Source organism: Festucalex cinctus, chromosome 12, assembly GCF_051991245.1.
Source record: "Festucalex cinctus isolate MCC-2025b chromosome 12, RoL_Fcin_1.0, whole genome shotgun sequence".
In the NCBI taxonomy this organism is placed as follows: Eukaryota; Metazoa; Chordata; class Actinopteri; order Syngnathiformes; family Syngnathidae; genus Festucalex; species Festucalex cinctus.
Window position 1 is genome coordinate 13,928,344 of NC_135422.1, and position 20,718 is coordinate 13,949,061.

The 20,718-nt window shown below is 34.9% G+C and overlaps 3 protein-coding genes across 4 annotated transcripts in view; all 3 read right to left on the reverse strand.

Moving 5' to 3' along the window:
* Positions 1-291: 291 nt before the first annotated feature.
* Positions 292-6,410, reverse strand: chp1 (calcineurin-like EF-hand protein 1). Its single transcript, XM_077539568.1, has 7 exons — positions 5,978-6,410; positions 5,468-5,540; positions 4,911-4,991; positions 3,727-3,854; positions 3,587-3,648; positions 2,001-2,123; positions 292-1,355 (listed from the first exon to the last, which is right to left on the reverse strand). Exons 1-7 carry the CDS (start codon positions 6,042-6,044, stop codon positions 1,302-1,304), a joined length of 588 nt encoding a protein of 195 aa, XP_077395694.1. The 5' UTR covers positions 6,045-6,410; the 3' UTR covers positions 292-1,301.
* A 767-nt stretch (positions 6,411-7,177) lies between these two features.
* Positions 7,178-15,579, reverse strand: lgmn (legumain). Its single transcript, XM_077538337.1, has 14 exons — positions 15,424-15,579; positions 15,025-15,176; positions 13,403-13,500; positions 11,894-11,975; positions 11,747-11,829; positions 11,572-11,647; positions 10,257-10,319; positions 10,120-10,186; positions 9,934-10,052; positions 9,633-9,722; positions 9,345-9,548; positions 9,101-9,271; positions 7,569-7,636; positions 7,178-7,490 (listed from the first exon to the last, which is right to left on the reverse strand). The coding sequence occupies exons 2-14, from the start codon at positions 15,166-15,168 to the stop codon at positions 7,451-7,453; spliced, it is 1,305 nt and encodes a 434-aa protein (XP_077394463.1). The 5' UTR covers positions 15,169-15,176; positions 15,424-15,579; the 3' UTR covers positions 7,178-7,450.
* Positions 15,580-16,169: 590 nt separating this feature from the next.
* Positions 16,170-20,718, reverse strand: part of pcnx1 (pecanex 1) — a 40,047-nt gene continuing 35,498 nt past the window's right edge. For both annotated transcript variants that reach the window (XM_077538334.1, XM_077538333.1), the window contains exons 33-35: positions 19,866-20,347; positions 18,680-18,820; positions 16,170-18,254 (exon numbers count right to left, since the gene is read on the reverse strand). In XM_077538334.1, the coding sequence (XP_077394460.1) occupies positions 18,114-18,254; positions 18,680-18,820; positions 19,866-20,347 (764 nt within the window). In that variant the 3' untranslated portion in view covers positions 16,170-18,113. The remainder of the gene's footprint in view (positions 18,255-18,679; positions 18,821-19,865; positions 20,348-20,718) is intronic.

A 20,718-nucleotide genomic window follows, 5' to 3' on the forward strand; every position in this document is an offset into this window, starting at 1 on the left:
GAGTGCAGAGGGTTGCCAATCAAATGCAGCGCAGAAAAGCTGAGATACGATTCGCTGGGAAAAGCATCCATCAAATGATATGGCACCGCCCAGGAAAGGTGTGGCCACTTTCTATCACTGGGGGGCGCCAGAGCGAACGTCAGAAAAAAACGTTTGCTGAACACCACAAAAACTATACAAAAAACGAATTACTTACATTCAGTCATTTTAATACACGACAAACGATAACTGCAGTATTTTCAATACCAAATTTGCTGAATATTAAAGAGCACACAAAAAAAGAACAGTCCAAACATGGCACCTCATTTTATTGGATTCAAATAAATCTATCAGCAGTGAATATTTTTCAAGTCATACTTCCTGCTTCATTTCACCATAAACACCAGCTAAGCTTTGAGCTATTTCACCATTTGTATTACATTAGCCTCTATGAAGGAAAGACACTTGGATTTTAGCATGTGGAATTAGTAGAACAATTAGCATCAACTGCTGTGAATCATCAACATGCATAGTAGTTCTAATACAAAGATTATTTTAATTAAAAATCTATATACTGTAGCATGTTACCCTCGCTTTAGCTGGTCCACATTTATTATCCAGTGAGATCAATAGTAAAATATTCCTTCTTAGCACTGAACCACTGAAACGAGTCATTTGATGTGATTGGCAGTACTCTAGTTCATGTAAGGTAAAACAAAAATGGCTACAGGATTTTTAAAAGAGACATATATAACATTTATTTTTTAATGGTTTGTATATAGTGCCGTGTATACGTATTTATGTTTGGCCATGTCCGACCGCCACCACATCGCAACATTGACACCAGCGATAACGTTGTAAAAATGGCTAGAAATCATAAATTAAATAAAGTTGCACAGACAGATTGGGATTAAATAGTGGGGGAAAAAAATCCATAATATGTCTCCTTTAAAATGATGCAGTAAAAACACTTTTCCACTCCCCCTTTTGTACTTTTGATTGTACCGCATGAAGAGCAGCAGCGACTGTGGTCCTCACAGGAGGAAATTAGGCTGTACCCAACACTGGGAGGAAAATAATTGCATATAATATAAGAAATAAAAACAAACACAAAAAAATAAATCAAGGCACATGCGCATGTGTAGCAGCACAAACACGTTTCCCTAAGGTTTTTGGCATGAGACAGCGACGTTCTACGGGAGGCGAGGACCACAGTCGCCTGCTTACGAGACCGACGGAGGGGGGTTAAGGGGGTGTGGGGGATAGGTAAAAAAAAAAAACGGACGTCTTGGTGAAGATTTCCTTAATAAAAAGTCAAGTCTTCAGTGCAGGAAGCGGATGCTCATTTTCTGCTCTACGTCCACCTTCTCCAGCACCTGACACACAGAAATGCCATTAAAATAAAAACATTGATCAAGTAAAAATGACATGAAATAAAATGGTGAATATCAAATCCAAAGAAATGTTATAAAAACTGATACTAATATGAATTTAATTAAAAAAAATAGACAATTAAAAATGCGGGAAAAAATTCTGTTAAAATTTGAATTGCATAAACAAAATCTTTTAATTACAAATATTCAATAAAATTAAGAAATACATTAAATATTAAATCTAAAATTTCTTTTCAACTGCCTGATTAAAATACAATTGACATTAAATAAATGTATTAAGTATATCTAAGAAATCCATTTAATATTTAAAAGGATTATGAAGTAAACGTAAAAAATTATAGCAATACATAATATGCATCACTAATGAATTATTTGCTTTGCAAAGAAATAATTCACATTTTATTCATGTATAATAATTTAATAGTTATTTAAATACCATATATAACCAATACAGTACATAGCCAAGTTCCTCCTTTCTAATTGAATATATTCCATTATATATTTTCGTTTTGTATGCTACCTGTTAGTGAAAGAAATGTGAGAAAAAACAAGTAAGGAAATTTTTTTTTTTTTAAATCTTGACTTGAAAACAATAGCCATTATTTGTGTCCAGTGTGGCGAACTTGCCTTGATGAACTCGTTGAAGGAAATGGAGCTGTCTCCGTTGGTGTCGGCCTCCTGGATGGTTCGGTCCGCGATGCTCCCCAGCTGCTCGTCAGAGATGTTCACGCCCACCATCATCCTTAACACCTGGCAAAAACACACACACGCGCGTACAAGCATTGTAAAGTGTTTTGCATAAAAACACGGGAGTCAAGAACGTGTCGGCTTCCAGCAAGTCAGCGTCTTGTGAGGAAAGAAAACAAACAAAATGGAGCCCATTGTGGCTACTCATGAACTAAAGGGCAAAGTCGCCTCCTCGCCGCTGTTGCGTCACCGCCATTTAATTTCTCGACTAAACGCAGTGACGATGACGCGAAAAGCAAACGCAAGGAAGAAGCAAGTTAAATCGAACGAGGGTGATTCAACCGTTTTCTCAGGTGTGGCAACTTCCTGCTACCTTTCGGTGAACAGTTACACAAAAACATTTTTGACAAACTTGACGGGACAGAATATGATGACACTTTTGGTATAAACTCTGCGATTTAGAGAAAAAATTTGTAGGATTTTCTAAATAAAAAAAAATCTTAAATTGTATTTTTTTTTTTGCCCCAAAATATTTTTAATAGTACTCTCTATAAAAAATGATATTTTTTCATATTGCTTTATCTATATTGTTGTTTATTCAGTTATGAATAAATACAATTATTTTATCACATTGCATAAATATTTTCAGACAGCTTCATTTCATGTTTTAATTTTTTTTAAATATATCTATTTGTTTAAATGTAATTTTCTTGTTAGTTTTTGTACATTAAATACAAATCTCAAAACATTTCTGTAAAAATATATATTTTTTGTCCCCAAATATTTTTTAATGGTATTCTCTTTGCATTATACTATGAAAAAAAATGTTATTTTTTTTATATTGCTTTATCTATATTCTGTTGTTTATTCAGTTGTGAATAAATAAAATTGTTTATTTTATACCCATTGCATAAATACTTTCGGAGAGCTTCATTTCAAGTTTTAAAAAAATATATATTTTTTTAATAATGTATCTATTTGTTTAAATGTAATTTGCTTGTTATAGTTTTGTACATTTATATAAAAATTAAAATATAAATCTAAAAACATTTCTGTAAAAATATATTTTTGTAAATATTTCTAAATTTATTTTTTCTCAGTCCCCCCCAAAAAAACTAATAGTCAAAATGTTGTAATTCATTTGTTCATTAAAAAAAGTGTTAGAAAAGTAATTTTCTTGAACTTTTTCTTTAAAAAAAAACAAAACAAAAAAAACTTCACTCCCATTAAAAAAAAATAAAATAAAAAAAATCCTAATTGCTAAAAAAAAATTATCAGAAAAACTTTTGTATTGTGTAAAAGGGATTTTAAGGCCCGCCATTCCTTCTCTTCATCAAAAAAAACAAAAAAAAAAACTTTATTCCCCAAGTTCATTTTTTTCTTTAAAAAAAAAAATGAATTTACCAGTAAAAAAAATGTGTATCCCCCCCCCCAAATCATAATTTAATTATGACAATTTTCTATTTTAAAAAAATTACAGTATTTCTCAGCCGCTATGCTGCATATATGTTGCGGTGCACACTCACCTGTAGCAGCTCATCGCGCGAGATCTTGTCGTCTCTGTCCAGGTCGTAAAGACGGAAAGCGACTGCGCAGAAGCGACAAAATGGGTGATGAGTCGCAGTTGTCACATTTTGTGCGAGAAGCAACTCACGCATGCACTCACACAGCAGTTTGTTGGTTCTGCTGTTGAGCGGCTCGCTGGTGCTGGTGTTCTTGTTCTTCTCGCTCTCCTCGATGGGCCGAAAGTGGGCCAGCGTGCGCATGAAGCCTCGGAAGTTCACCTGGTCCTCCCTGAACACATAAAAAAAAAAAAATTGTAATATATATTTTTTTTTTATCTAAAGTTTTACCTATTCTTTATTTTTTGTACCATTACAATTTTTTTTGAAAAATATTTCCTAAAAAGTCAAATAAATCAATACTTTTCCAACATTTTTTTAGACATTTTCCTAAAACTTAAAAATGGCTAGAATATTTTTTATTTAATATATATATATATATATATTTTTTTTTTAATGGAAATGATTTTTTTCCCAACATTTTAGCTAAGTTCTTTCTTTTCTGTATATAGTTGATTTTTTTCTACAAAAAAAATTGTTTTTACTATTAAAAAAAATTCTAGCTTTTTTTTTTAATTGACCTATTTACTCATGCTTAGAGCAAAGCCCTGTTTGATTTTTTTTTTGTAATATTCTTTTTTTTTTTTTACCTTTATCTAAAATTTTACCTATTTTAAAAGTTTTTTTTTATACAAGTTACAATTCTTTGAAAAAATATTTCCAAAAAAAAAGGAAAATAAATCAACACTTTTCCGACATTTTCCTAAAAAAAACTGAAAAATGTCTAGAATATTTTTATTGAATAAAAAAAAAACATTTAATGGAAATGATTTTTTTTTAACAAAATAGTTTTTTCTTTTCTGTTTATGCTTGATTTTTTTTCTCTTTTTTTTTTGCAAAAAATTAAAAAATTGTATTTTCTATTTTTTTTTAAAAATCTAGCTTTTTTTGGTTAAATTGTTTAAAAAAAAAGATTTTTTACATTTTTCTAACATATTTTCTCACATGTTTTTTTTTTTGCCTATTTCTAAATGTAAAAGTATTACTTTGGCACAATTTGATGGCATCTTGCACCTCAACTCACTTCAACATAGTTCATGTCAAAGTAAGTTGAGGAGCTTCTTGTAGTGTTTGCTCTCAATCTCAATAGTAAACGATGGTACAGCAACTAGTCAAAACCAAACGCACAGTTTTTTTACTCAGCTATAATTGACGGCAGCAACAGCAGCAGCATCCGAACAACTTATTTTGTAGGAAGTGGCGGAACCTTTCAAAATAAAAGCCTCACCCTTCTGGGAAGAAGGCGTTGATGATGCGGTCACCCAAAGGATTGATGGCCAACTCTGGAATCCTCTGGAAGTCTTCTCGACTGCGCACAGGTACATCAAATGGATTTGATTATTTTTACATTTACATTTTTACACTTCATTATGACTACAATTCAGATGAGAATGCCAAAATCCCTTAATGGTGCTATTGACCCTCATAATAATACAATGAGGAAGATGACACCAGTCACCTTGACTGAGCAGGAACAAGAACAACCAAAACTTGTTGTGTGTAAACGGCGCAGCCTCACACATAACAGCGGTCACTTCAGGAGCTTACATGTAATCATTAACCACCTGTTCAACTATTAGTTGCTTTTGTCTTGTCTAAAGATTGATGTCTTTCGTTTGTGATTAACTGCGGAAAAATATTCCAATAAGAAATCATGGCAAAGTCGGGCCCGCCCTCGTATTTTCCATTTTAGCCGTCAATTCAAAACCCAGACACTTAGAAATGTGAGACTCAACACTTTCGCACTGCGCTGTCATACTACTTCATTGTCCACAATTGTCTCACCTGAGGGTGCCGTTCTCGCCTTTATCCAGGCTGGTGAAGCGGCTGTACAGACGAGTGATCTGGCTGTGTGAGACTGGGGAAGGACACAACGAACATGAAGTTAACACGTCACGTATAAACATTACTGGAATAAAATGTTTGGCTGGGTTGTCTTTTGAGTAATTTAGTAAAACAACACAAGCACTACATCCATTTCAGTGTCAAAAGAGGATTGAGCCGATCTAAAGAAAAGTGAATCCATTCATACAGTTATCTCAATTGCTCTGCTTTAGTTAAGGTTCTTAATTGTTTTTTTTCTACGATGGAATTTTTGCCACCCGGAAGTACAGTACATGTGACGTAACTGCCATATGACCAATTAAGTCATAAGCCCGGTGTTATGATCCCGTTATAAAAGACTACTGGAAGCCATTAAATGTGGGTTCCTGTCAGGAAATAATGCAATTTCGCTGATTCTATTTATTTCGCCACACTTTTAGCATTGAAAATTCTAACATTCTAATAACTTACAGCCCGTTTCTTTCTTGATTTCCTCAATTTCCTCCTCGCGGAGTAACGTGGAGGCTCGGGATCCCATAATGACGACTACGATGTTGAAGTTCGGAACCAATACACAGAACCAAGCCGGTTGTGGAAACGTGACTTAAGTTACCAAAAAAAAAAAAACATAAAAGAAAATAAAGGGGAAAAAAAACGGCTACCCTTGAGCAGCTAGCTAGACAGCTGTCTAGCTCGCCCGTCCAACCGTAAGGAGGACAAGTAAGACACTCGGAGAAGTTTAGGATCAACTTGAAAGTCCGCTCCGTGTGTAAAACTAGTAAGTCATTTGTTTTTGCAGTTGATTGAAATTGACGCCCTCGGGTGTTTGCGTCTAGCGAAGAGAGGACGAGTTTCGGTGCTTTTATCTTCCGTCTTCATCGAGTGGGCGGGGTTATATTGGTTGAACTGGGTAGCCCTGTGAGTGCCTGATTAAAAATGTGACCATAGGACGCATGATGCATGCCTGGTTAAAAATGGAAAATATCGTTTTCTCGGGTAAAATATGACGAATAGAACGCTACTAATTGTATTCAACTGTGTTAAATGTGAAAATAATTGTAATATTTCGTATACTAAGTAAAAACAATAATGATTTAAAAATAAATACAACACCGTTCGATTTAAAGAAAAAACACGCACACACGACCAAGCAACCTCGCCACCCTCCAAAAACATTGAACTGAATAGTAAAATAATTCAAAGGGGGGGAAAAAAACAAAACAAAACAAAAAAAGAGGAAAAAAAAAAAAAAGTCTTGAAATCATGTAATTGCACCTCTACTGCCCACCGACAGATGGCAGTGCTTCATTGTGATTTTGATGCAACATACATACTGCATTAGGAAAATTGGATGAATTCGTGGACGGGAAAAGGTCAAAGGTCAGCATTATCATCATTGTAAATTCATTGGAGTGTTTGTTACACATAATAAATCCATATATTTTCTCTGATTTCCTCATTGGGTCTCGGTGAGAGCTGGAGTCTGTCGCAGCTAAGTTCAGGTGAAAGATAGCATACATCCTTTAATTAACCATTAACCGGGAAAATAATGAAATTTTTAAGTTCAGAAAATGTCACATTTTTAGAGAAGGATAAAAGGAATTAAAAAAAAAAAAAAGATAAAAACAGCAAAAATAATATCACAAGGTGGTGAGAATGAGATGAAAAATCTAACATGTAGCAGTTTTATTTTTGGTCTGTCACCTTTTTATTGTAGCCTCAGTAAACATTCATCATTGTCACGCCAATAAAGCTGATAGCAAAAACGCATTTACACAACAACATATTCTTAAAAGCACACAATCATTAAAAAAAAAAAAAGTTATTCAGAAACCTTTCAAAAGTGCAATTCATCTTTAAATCAAACACACATTGGAAGAAAAACATAAAAATTGTTAACAGTGTGTTAATAAAAACAATAACGAAGCAGCTTTCATATTTTGTTCACTCGAAGCGGCACACGGAATCCATGGCCATCTGGATGCTGCACACACACAAAAACGACATCATCATTTTTGCTTTATTTTCAACATAAAACACATTTGTAGTCAAACGTGGCTACCTGTCAGCAGTGTAGCCTCTCTCGCACATGTTGACAAGAGCGTACAGATGTCTCAGCGCGTACTCGTACTGAAAACAACAACAACAACAACAAAAAACAGAAAACTTTTTTTTGTTTTGAAGTTTTGAAGCTTGTGTCACATGTTTATAAGTAGATGTTACATAGATGACAAAATTAATCCATAATAAAATTTAGTAGTAAATGTATAATATAAAAATAGCCTTGGAAATAAAAAATAATTTAAAAAAACAAAAACAAAAGTAAAATGTGTCATTTCTATACAAGAGAAAAAAAATCAAGCACTTTTCAAAAATGCTTTTAATTTTAAAACATTTTATTAAATTATTAATATTATGGAATTTATTGTTGACATTTTTTCCTTTAAAATTTGTATTTTATGTCACGTGTCGATAATTATTTTTGACATTTTTTTTCCTTTCTTCCTTTAAATTTTTATTTTATGTCACGATGGCAACGTTAATCCATAATAAACTTAAAATGTAGTAAACTTAAAATGTAGTAATAAATATACAATATAAAAATAGGCTTGGGAATTGTTTCATTAAAAAAAAAAAAAGTGCAACAACAATCTAACAAATTAAATTGTGGCTATTCTATACAAAAAGAAAAAAAGAAAATCAAGCACTTTTCAAAAATGCTTTTCATTCTAAAATATGTTTATATTATTATTATGAAATTTATTAACATTTTACCCTTTAAATTTTTATTTTATGTGACGTGTTGATAATTATTATTGTTGACAATTTTTCCCCTTAGTTCCTTTAAATTTTTATTTTATGTCGCATATTGATAAGTAGATGTTGCATAATTGGCAAAGTTAATCCATAATAAACTTTTAAAATTTAGTAATAAATGTACAATATAAAAATAGGCTTGGGAAATGATTCATTAAAAAAAAAAAAAAAAAAAAGTGCAACAAAAATCTAAAATTAAAATATATCGATTCTATACAAGAAAAAAAAAAATCAAGCACTTTTCAAAAACGATTTTAATTTTAAAATATAATAATAATATGGAATTTATTGTTGACATTTTTCTTTCTTTCTTCCTTTAAATTCTTATTTCATTTTTTATGTCATGTGTTGATAAGTAGATGTTACAGAGATGGCAAAGTTAATTCATAATAAACTTTTAAAATTTAGTAATAAATGTACAATATAAAAACAGGCTTGGGAATTGTTTCATTAAAAAAATAAATAAAAATAAAAAGCGCGCAACAAAAATCTAAAATTAAAATATCAAGTCTATACAAGGAAAAATAAAATAAAATATTTTAAAAGGTTTTATTATATATTATATAATTATGGAATTTATTGTTAAAATTTTTTTTCTCTTTCTTCCTTTAAATTTCTTTTTTATTTCATCTGGGTTTTTTTTTTATACTTGTAATGTGTTTAGGTTTATATGTTCAAAACCAATAAACCAAACCAACCAAAATAAGATCATATAAAAAAATAGAGCTAAAAATAAAATTCAATGTTATGGATAACTTTCCACTGTTGCTGTCTCACCTCGGTTTTGTTCCAGTTGAAGCAGTTGTGTTTGTAGTAGTCCACGGCGCTTCGGTAGCACCGGTGCTGCGTCAGGTCCCGCCTTTCGTTCACCACATCCTCCGCCTCCCAACTGTTGCCCGTCACCCTCTCGGCGATCTGACGCATGGTCGCCGCCAGCATCTCCCTGACCTACACAACCACAAATGAAAAAACACGCACACACTGTGAGTTTGTCTTCGTCAAACGGCGTTTGATCGCCGACCTTGAAGTGTGCGTCGATTTCCGCCAGGAGCGCGCGGGCCACGGTGATGTCGTTGGAGGCCATCAGCTTCCTCTTGAGGATGGCCAGGGGAACGTCGGGACTGGGCGTCAGGTCCAGCTCGCCGACGGGAGGCAGCAGGCCGGGGGCGACGTCGCCGCTCTTGCGCGTCCCCTGGAAGGCGGCCACCTTCATGTGGGCCAGAGTCTGACGACACGCCGGCAGAAGCGTACGTCAATAAGATGCAAAATATTCAACGAGGGCGTGTTTTGTTTTGTGTGCGGCCTTGACCTTGTTTCCAAACTGCTGCACGTGGCTGGTGTTGGTGTGACTCCGAACGATCCGGAACTGTTTGATCAGCGTTTCCTTGGACAGGTCTTCCTGCGGCGTCACAGTTTAGTTTTAGTTTCACTTTTAACACGTTCACTGCCAGTCCAGCAAAAAAAATTGACATTGACGTCTTTTTCCGTCAATGGCAGTGAATGAGTTAAGGTTTGTTAAAAGAACAAAAAAAAAATAAATAAAAAAATAAAAAATAAATAAAAAATAAAATAAAAGAAGAAGAAGAAGAAGAAGAAGAGTCATCCCGTACCGCATCAGAATCTTCCATCCAGTTGACGCTGTACCAATCTCCCAGGTAGGTGTCACGTTCTGCGTCGTAGTAACAAGCATACGACGATTCGTGGGAGTTGGCGGCCGTGGTAGCGTAAACTTAAAAAAAAAAAATAATAATTCAAAAATAAATCTTATTTAAAGGTCCTGTTTTTACTCAACTCACCGTCAATGTCGTCAGGCAGATCTGTCATCATCGACCCCGACTCGCATGCTTCGATGTAGAACACCATCTATAAATAACAACAAAGTGCTTGAAAAACTGACCAGCGATGACAAGATGATGATGATGATATTACACACCTTCTTGTACTTCTTGTTTTCGTGCATGTACTGGATGGTCTCCTGGAGGTCTTTGACGTGCAGCTGCAAATAGAGCAAGTAGCATATTTGACAACATCCAGGTCCATACTAAATTTAGTTATGATCAATTAATCTTTTTTTTTTTTCTTCAAAAAACCCAGATTGATTGATAAACAATAAGACATATTATAAATAAGATAATAATAGACTATGAAAAAGGGAAAACTTTTTTGTTTTTAACAAGTAGCATATTTGACCATATCCAGGTCCATACTAAATTTAGTTATGATCAATTAATCTATTTTTTTTCTTCACAAAACTCAGATTGATATATAAAAAAAATAAATAAATATTATAAACAAAATAATAATAAAATACTACATTGAAAAAGGGAAAGCTTTTTTTTGTTTTTGAATTACAAAACAAGTTTTTCTTTTTTTGTTTTCCCTATTTAAAAAAAAATAAAAAAAAATGGCACAGAACCACTGCGATTGGTTGGCAACCAGTCCAGGGTGTCCCCCGCCTACTGCCCAGAGCCAGCTGAAATAGGCTCCAGCACCCCCCGCGACCCTTGTGAGGAATAAGCGGTCAAGAAAATGGATGGGTGGATGGCACAGAACCAAGGGTGATTTCCAAAAATAGGATAATTTTCAAAACATGTTTCTTTAATTTTACAAAATGCCATATTAGAAAAAAAATTCTAAGTATTTTTTTGGGAATTAATTCTTATTTTTTTTACTTAAAAAAAAAAAAAGGTACAAAATCAAGGATGATGTATAAAAGTAAAATTATTTTATTTTGAGCATTTTACAAAATCAATCAATTTTATAAACGAGTATTTTGGCCATTTCCTTAAATCTCAAAAATAGCATTTGTTTTTTTGTGTTTTTTTTTTTTTCCATATGTATCAATATCTCGGGTAGATGGATACAAATATTTTTATTTTTCCCCCCTCTACAAAATAAAAGGTAATTCATAAAATTAAATTATTATTGTTATATTTATTTTTAAAATTTACAAAATCCCATGTTGATGTAATAAATGGAAAAAAAAAAAAAAGTATTTTGGGATTTTTTTTCCACGACAAAAATACATGGCAAAAATGTTATTTAAAAAAATATTTTTCCCCACATTTATACAACCCAGATTAATGTATTTAATAAACAATTAAATACAATGATTTTCTCCCTTCTTTCTTTCACATTTCATTAAAAAAAAAAAAAAAAAACACACACACACACACACAAACTAAATAAAACAAAACACAGCAGCCATATTGATTTTGTGCGTGCGCCGTGAAAACAAGGCAGCCAACCTCTGCGGAGGGGAAGGCCAGAATTCCAGGCGCTCCGTGGTCAGTGAAGTAAACAAAGACGTGATCGTTGGGACCGCTGTGAGGACACAAAGACAAAAGATGTTGACGAGCGATCTGACGAGAAAAACAAACAAACAAAAAAAATATGCAGAGATGTTGCAGAGTCGTCACTGGCCTCTTTAACACTTTCCCGGAGCCTCCTTTCACTTTGGAGGCGTCACCTTTCAGCACGGCCAGGAAGTTTTCTGGATTGACTTCCTGCGCACAACAAGGCGGTCAGTGTCATAATAATAAAAATTAAATTATTTCTTTTGGCACTCACTGCATAAGTGTAATCTTTAGGGACACCCTTGTACACGTCGCTACCGTTGGGCCTGTTGATCAAGATGCCGGGCGTTGGATTCCTTCAGGAGGGAACACATTGTTTACATATATATATATATAAATAAAAAAATAAATAATAATAATAATAATAAAAATCTTTCATCTTTTTATTTATTACAGAATCCAGGTTGATGTAAAATGGAGGACCAAAACTGACAAAATAAATAAATGACTAAAGAAATAAATGACTAAAAGTGAAAATAAACATGGATATAAAAAAAATATATATAATTCCAAAATTATATAAAAAAAAATATATATAAATGGAAATAAAAAGAGCAAAAATTATATATATAAATAAATATAAATATATAAATATATATAAATGTATTTAGATATAATTTTAAATTTAAAAATTAAACACAAATGCATTTATTTATATTATATATATTGCTCTTATTTCCATTTATATATATTTTTTTTTATATAATTTTCGAATTATTTTTTATATAAATTTTTATTTTCACTTGTAGTCATTTATTCATTTTTACTTTTGGCAGTTTTGGTCCTCCAGAGATGAATAAAAATAGCAACAACAACAAAAAAACACAAAACAAAAAGTATTAGTTACTATTAGTTTTATTTTTACAAAAAAACAAAAACAAAAACAAAAAAACAAAAACAATGGAAAAAAAAAAAAAGGGTTTTAAAAATGTTTCAACGCAAGCACTGATTCCTGTTTTCACCTTCCGCATCAAACTGTTTCAGTCGCCGGCAAATCAAGTCAAGATGTAACCCGACCAGTCGCACCAACTGATGATTAGTGTACAATGAGGATAGTTAACATAATTAGTTGCGCGTGACTCCTCTCCAAAAAGTGCATTTTATTTGTAAACATATTTCGCCGACTTGGCTGGAAAGTAAAAACCACGTCGAAAAAGTCTCCAAAAGACTGCCTGGGGCGTTTAATGTTAACAAACCGCTGGCCCACTTTCATTTCTCTTCAAAATATTTCCAAGCGTGTCAGAGGAGATTAGAAAAAAACAAGAGAGGAAGTGTGTGATAAAGAGCAGCTGCAAAGGGCTGACTTGAAAAATATAATCAACTGATCGGCAGATTATTTTCTTTGACGCGTGTTTTTTTGTTGTTGATTTAAGGGGTGTTTACTTTTGCTTCATTATCAGTGTTGACCTTAAAAACAGGAAAGAGATTGCAGGCTGCTGTCAACATCGACAAGGACAAAAAACAAAAAAAAAAAAAACAAAAAAAAAAAAATCGGAAAAAGAAGCTATATTATGAAATATGAAAATTGAAACATTAAAGGAATACAGTCCGAGTATCACAATAATGAAGTTATATATTAAATGTAAAAACACAGATGGGGGGAAAAAAGTCGGAATAATGGAAAAAAAAAAACATGAAAAAAAAATGTACAAAAATATGAATTGTAAAAATATATTTCAGTAAAAATTCTGCAATTTTATGACAATAAAGTGCAAGTTCTCACTCCTCAGCTTGTGCCAAGTCGTCCATCATCATGACGACAATCTGCTCGTCCGGGATGCCGTTCTTGTGCACGATCTGGTAGGCGTGGCACGCGTCCGCCTGGGAAATGGACACAAACATGGGACATTGAAGAAAAAAAAAAAAATAATAATAATACACAATATTAATTTTATGGGAATAAAGTTGAAATATCATGCAAGCTATTTGTACATTAACATGTAAGCAGTTGCATGAGAAAAAAATTGCAAGAAAAACTTGGTTTTACAGGAATAAAGATAAAAGTGTGAAATTTATGCAAAAAATTAAATTGGAGAAAGTTGTTGTCCAACAATACAAGGGGGGTTAAAAAAAAAAAAAAAAAAAAAAAAAAACACGGTTTAGCACTTCTGTGGCGTTATGTAATACGCGTGTTCACGCAACGTTTGAGTGGTTGCTTGACAGCAGTATTAGCAGTGAATGTTTTTTTTTTGTTTTTTTTTATCTTAAACTGTAGACTAGTTTTGGCAGCTTAACGATGCATTCGGATGAATGGCTGACGGAAAGACGAAGTTTCTTTAGCCAAGTATGGCTATTAATTGCGGAGCACAACAAAACACGTCTGCATTTCACCAGCCTTCAGGCTTAACACGGAAATAAAAGAAACAAAGAAGAAAAGTGGCACAAGCACAACATTACACATCAACTGAATACATAAGTACAGTTTAAGATGAAAAGAAGCAGCCATTCGCTGCTGTCAAGCAACCACTCGAACATTGCGCGCGCATGCGTATTACATAACGCCACAGAAGAGCTAAACTGTGGGTACGGTTTACTAAACTGTGGGTACAGTTTGTTAAACTGTGGGTACAGATAAGCAAAAATAAAATACAAATTCAGACCCTGACATCAGAAGGTCAAATAAAAGTTTCAAATAAAAGGGACTACAACTCAAATTGTTTTCATCATTCACAAGTCATCATTTTCAGACAAAGTTTAAATTAAAGAAAATGTTTTTCTAATTTTAACAATATTGAATTGAAACACAGCTGATATAAAGTTGCAAAGTTATAAATTACTGTGGATAAAATAATAATTTCACATGAATAATGTCAAGTAACAGTCAAATGGCGTTGCAAATTAGTGTAAAAAAAAAAGGTCATAATTTTAAGTACAAGAATAAAAGATGTAAACTGACATGAAAAACTTGAAGAAAAAAAATCCTGTTACTCGATCGAATAAAGTCACAACTTTCCAAGAAAAAGTGTCGCAATACAAGGAAAAGAAACGTAATTACTTATAAGAACAAGGTTCCAAATTAACGTGATTTCATTTATAACTGCTTCAAAACAAAGCGTATGTAGGAATGGAGAAATTTTTTGTTGGTTTGTTGTGTTGTGAATGCGCTATTATCGAAATACGAAAATTGTATTATGACCAAACTAAATTTTCAACAATATGAGAAAAAATAATAGCATGAGAATGAAGTTGAAAAATTAAGATAACTAATTCAACCTGGAAAAAAATCAGTAGGAAAAAAAAATAGTTTAAAAAAAATGTTAGCAGATTTGTACTGTGCTTGGTTCCTTCCCCACCACCAAATACCTAAAACCTATTTATTGTTTTTATTTGTGTATAAATGTTTACCTGATGTCTGTAGTTGTACCACGAATACGAGCCAGCGACGATCACCACCCAGTTCTTCCCGTTTTCAGGCTCCTGCCTGGGGAAGGAGTTCACCAGGGCGGCGGAGAGCCCCAGCAGAACCGGGAGTACCAACAAACGACCCATTTCCCTTCCTGTGTTTCGGTTAGCGAGATATGAATAAATTATTTTTTTTTTTAGAAACAATCGTATGCTGAAGTGACTTATTTAGGTGGCTGAAGTGAAGCTTTTCAGGCAAACTCGAACGACGCCACCTGATTCCTGGCTGTCACATGACGACGGTATCCATTCTCTATGCTAGCCAGGCGACTAGCTAACATTCAACCTCACCGGGGAGTTTACTCAATTAATAAAATCCGTAAAAACACACATTTCCATTACCTGTAGTTCGCTTTGTTGCAAGACGTCGAGAGAAGAGGGGATGTGGGTGAGAAGAAAAAAAATAACCAAATGACCCGGTTTATCTCGAATGTGAATGAAACGCGTCGGTGTTATTTATATGGCGAAAAAAAAAAAAAGCTGGAAAGACATTGGAGATCCAGCCAATCAGAGGGTGCAGGAGGAGGAGCTTTCTAGCTATTAAAATAAATTAAAAAAAATCATGTCTTCTCAAACAAGCTTGGACTTGATAGGTGAAAGTCGAAGGATGACGCAGTGATCTCCATGGGTAAACAAGACATGCTATATTCATAATTTGGAAACATTATAGGCAGCCCGATTGGGTTAGAAAAGCAACTTATAGCATTTTTTAATGTGTACGTGAATGCCTGTATTATAAAGTTAGAAAACATTGCAAGAATACATTCCAAATATGGTTGTAAATTTGTATGAAGAAAAAAAAAACAGTATAAAGTATTCATTTTGGAAAGTGCACAAGACACATACAAAAATTGCAGTTGAACATGAAAAATCATGATTTCCCCCCACAGTAAAAAGTTTGAGAATTATGTTCTTAAAAAAAAAAGGTTTTAAATATGAGATAAAGTACAAATACTAAGTGGGAGCAATATTACGAGAATTACATTGAAATATGAGAATGATGTAAAAATATTACAAGAATAAAGTTGCACTTTATCATTACAAAATTAACATTTAATAAGACCAACCAGCCATCACAACAACTCATCTGCAATAAATCATTCTTTTATTTCTCAATATAGAAAAGCAATTAAGTTAAATAGTTAAACAAACCATCAGAAAAAAAATCTGCATCATGTTTTCAACCCCATGGTCCTTTAATACATTAACCTTTTTATCTCAAAAAGCAGAAAGTGTAAATACTATATTCACAGTAATAAATATTTTATACACTCAACATTATACATATATTTGTGTAAATATATATACGGATATACAATAAAAAGCATTTTCAAGTTGGTAAAAGACAAAAGAAGGGTGATTGCATTTTAATCGTCGTTCCAAGGCATCGGTATAACCACGGCCATTCAGAGTCTGTCGTAATAAATAAATCATGTTTTTTTTTTTTTTATTTGTATGTTATGCATGTGTGTGTGTGTGTGTGTGTGCGTGTGTGTGTTTGATTGTAGTGCATCACCATAAATAAAAATTATAGTGCAAGTCAATGTTTTCAAACTAATCCGAGTGGAATGACTACAATAAAACGTCTTCTGTCGTTATGGCAACGGGGCGGTGCGGTGCAGGGGTGGGAGCAGAAATGACATAACCAGGCATTATTTGGCAAATTATTAACAACAACAAAAAATATATCAACACAAAAATGCATAGAAATAAATGAGCTTGACTGTCATGCAGCATTTTTCCTCAGATGATAAAAGCAAGGCAGATTGTGACAAAGAGGAAGTAGGGAGGAAGGTGCTTTAAAAAAAAAAAAAAAAAAAAAAAAAAAAAAAAAAAAAAAAAAAAAAAAAAAAAAGTCTGCCTCGGTTAGCACTTTTTCCCTGTGGTTCGATTCACCCTCAGCTGGGAGATGATACGAGTGTTCGATTGGCAGGGAACTCCCAGTTCCTGTTTTCAAACATGATGCTAGCAGAAGATTATCTGCAACTGAGCCGTTAGCTGCTAACGTTAGCAGTCGACCACATTGTGCGATTTCACAATAAGTTGATAAAGAGCACAACCTAGTTTGAAGTTAGGCGCTACCAATAGCAACACCCTATTGTGTGACGTCGCATGTAAAATAGTTAAAAGGCTCTCGTAATTGAAAATACGCACAACTTTCTTTAACAAGGGATAATAGCCGCTAATGGATATATAGCCATTAGCTTGAGCTTCTCCAACATTAGCCATTAGCGGCCAGTTAGCCATTCGTGACAACGGGCAGACATCATCCATATTGTATTGTCACGTAAAATCGTTATCAGGCTCAAACTTTAATAATATGTGACGTCAGCAGCTACGTACATGGCAATTGGCGGCTAAAGTTAGCCACATATTGGCATGCCACACGCAAAATTGCTAACTTGCTTGTTCTTTAATAATTGATGACAGGTAGTTAGCAGCAAATGTTAGCAGTTAACCCCTTTGTGTGATGTAACGCGTACAGTCTAAACCACACCTTCAATTTAACCGTTAGCTGTTACCTAGCCATTAGCCAAACCGTCGTAAACAGGCAATGGTATGACTAGTTAGCAGTCAATAGCGGTCAACCACACTATGCGATGCCTTCTATACAACCTTCCATTAAAAGGGACAATCTCCCGCTAGTTAGCCATTAGCAGCTAACATTAGCAGTCAAGCACATTGTTCGATGTCACACATACAATCGACACATCCTTATACTCAGCCGTTCTTGGCTAGCTTAACAAGCGACAGTAGCAGCTAGTTAGCGGCTACGTTAGCAGTCAACCACACTGCTCAATATCACGCGTCAAAAGACACACTCAACCTTCAGTAATGAGTGGCTAGTTAGCCGTTAGCAGCTAACATGAGCAGTTATCGACTATGTGTGACATCACACAATGTTTTGGACCGCTAACGTAAGCCGTGTACCCCTCTTTTTTCTCTTTTTTTTTCCTTGCATTTCAATCCAAGCGCTCCCGTTTTCTGTGTAATGACGTTGTTGGTGTGCTTGCTTGCAATTTGGGCTCCCGTTAAACCTCGGCGCCCAGCTCGATGACACCCGTCTCGGCGATGGGCACCAGTTTGTCGTCCACCTGTACCAGCAGGATGGTCTTGTCGATGTGGGAGCGGTTGGCCGGCTCACGGCTACAAGGCACCCACCGGTGAATCACCTGGGGAAAAAAGAAAAAAAAAAAAAAAAAAAAAAAAAAACACAACCATGACAATCTGTTCACATTTATGACACGAGGAGGAAGTAGGTCAGTGTCACATGACGCTAAATAGCAAACAAACAGGATCGTCCATCTAGGGCAAAGTCCCCAAAAATGTGGTTGCGTACGTGATGGTCCAAAAATGAGCGCACAGAATAAATCTTGGAAAAAAATGACCTATTTTAAGGACCAAAGACTTTCTTTCTTATAGTACAATGACTGTCTATTTACCTAGAAAATACGACATTTTATCTTGGAGAAATAGCACTTTTTTTTTCCAACTTTATCCTTATCTGATTAGCCTTTTTCTAATATTAGGATTTTTTTTTTTAGGTGTTATTTGGATGGCATTTTCAGGATGTGGTCCTCGGCCTCTCTCAACTCACATGTCCTTCCATGCCCTCCAGGGGGCTCCAGTCCCTCCAGCAGGTCCGCCCCGCCCGCAGTCTCACCGTCTCGTCGGGCCACTGCAGCTCCTTCCGCTTGGACACGTTGATGTTCTCCAGCACCTGACTCGGGTCCATAATCTGGACAGAACCGCAACGACGACATTGGTGGCAAGCGCAGTGTTACCCACATTCAGGGCTGGACTGGCCATCTGGCATTCAGGGCAGACGCCCGGTGGGCCGGCCTCTTTTGGGGCTGATGCAATGCTTTTTTTAAAATATTTTTTTAAAATTGGGCCAGGTCGACAGGCCTAAGTCAAAATGCCAGGGCCCATCATTTGCGGATTCTTTGGAAAAATAGAAATAATAATAAATCTGCTGGCACACCTGGGGGGGGGAAAAAAAAAAAAAAAAAAAAAAAAAAAAACTGACTTCATTCATATGTTAGGTCTTTTTAACATATTAGAATTGTTTTTTCCTGGGAGAAATACATCCTTTTACGTTAAAAATAAGTTATTCACATATAAATAGGACCTTTATTTCATATTAGGATGATTTCCTCAATAATTAAAAAAAAAAGAAAAAAAAAAAAAAAAAAAAAAACCTAAAATGGAAAATGTTTAAAAATATTTTTTTTTTAAAATGGCATAAAAACTTTTTTTCTTACCAAAAAAATATATAAAATAAAATAAATAGTACTTTTTATTTTATTTTTTTAAATAAAGACTATTCATATATAATAAGGATTTTTTTTTTAATTAATAATAAATTTTTATTTTAATTTTAAAAAGTAAGACTTTTTTTTTTCTTTTGGTGAGTTTTAAAAAGTTTACATTTGCTTAAAGGGATACTTGACTCATGGTTTTCTGGGTTTGGTCAGTAAACTGAGCCATGATTGGTCGTTACCTACTTCCTCAGCACAGGTGATGTCATCATCAATCGACAGGAAGTAGAACAATTCCTTTTTAAACTATTAATTGTACATGAAAAATAATGAAGTTACCACATTAATTATAGACAAAAATATTAACTTTTCACTGCTGAAAATTGTTCAATCAGTCAATTATCCCTTTAAAAGCATGTGGATGGGGGTAAAACTATTGAATAAATGTTTGTCTCTATATTTCAAAGTTTCATTTAAAGCCGATGGGTCTGGAACCCCCCATAAAAAAAAAATCCCACACACCTGCACTCTGTAGGAGATGTCATCCCTGCGCACCGTGGAGACGACGGGGTTATGCTGCTGCGGGTGGTGGTGGTGGTGGTGCGGGTGGTGATGATGAAGATGCTGCTGCTGGTGGTGGTGGTGGTGATGCTGGCCGAGGGGGTCCGTCGTCACCACGCCGCACAGGCCGTCGTTGCCCAGGAGGCCCACCAGCGTGTGGCGCTTGCACGGCGGGATGCTGTGGCTGGAGAGCGACGCCGACGGGCCGGCCGGGTCCGAGCTGGAGCCCAGCCGCAGCTGCAGCGAGGTGGGCAGCGTGCGCAGGGACAGCTGGCTGGTGGAGGAGCGCCGGCACGCCTCCAGACCCGTGGCGGACGTGCGCAGCGACGAGTGGCGGCTGCTGCCGCCGTAGCGGTACGACGACGACTGGCTGGCCATGGAGGCCCGGGCCGGCGAGTGGCGCACCAGGCTGGACTGGACGGACTGGGAACTCTGACTGGAGCCTGGACACCAACAAAGCGCAGCCAAACCACCTTTAGCATTGTAGCAATGTTGTAGATTGCTCACGTTAGCTTTTAATCGTTAAATAACGGCTATTGTTACTTGGTGATCAAAATATTTAGCTGCGAGTTAGCGTAACATCTCAGACATGCCTTTGATAAAAAGTGACAATAGCAGCTAGTTAGCTGCTAATGTTAGAAGTGGTCGTTCTTGAATGTGGTTTTGTCGGTTGTTATCAAAAGTTGAGTGTTCATTTTATACCTGACATCACCCAATGTGGTCATGTACTAATGGTAATTGCTAATGCTAACTAGCTGCTGTATTCACTTTAAATGTTGACTAGTTAATATTAGCGGCTAACATTAGCGGTAAA

Bases quoted from the DNA above. Each gene is read 5' to 3' on its own strand.
- chp1 (XM_077539568.1), bottom strand. From the start codon at position 6,044: ATGGGATCCCGAGCCTCCACGTTACTCCGCGAGGAGGAAATTGAGGAA. The intron at 4,992-5,467 runs GTGAGACAATTG...ACCTGTGCGCAG, and splicing joins GGCGAGAACGGCACCCTCAG to TCGAGAAGACTTCCAGAGGA. The intron at 3,649-3,726 runs GTGAGTGCATGC...GCTTCTGCGCAG, and splicing joins CAGAACCAACAAACTGCTGT to TCGCTTTCCGTCTTTACGAC.
- lgmn (XM_077538337.1), bottom strand. From the start codon at position 15,168: ATGGGTCGTTTGTTGGTACTCCCGGTTCTGCTGGGGCTCTCCGCCGCC. The intron at 10,320-11,571 runs GTTGGCTGCCTT...CTCTATTTGCAG, and splicing joins TGGCCTTCCCCTCCGCAGAG to CTGCACGTCAAAGACCTCCA. The intron at 7,491-7,568 runs GTAGCCACGTTT...GTGTGTGTGCAG, and splicing joins AGAGGCTACACTGCTGACAG to CATCCAGATGGCCATGGATT.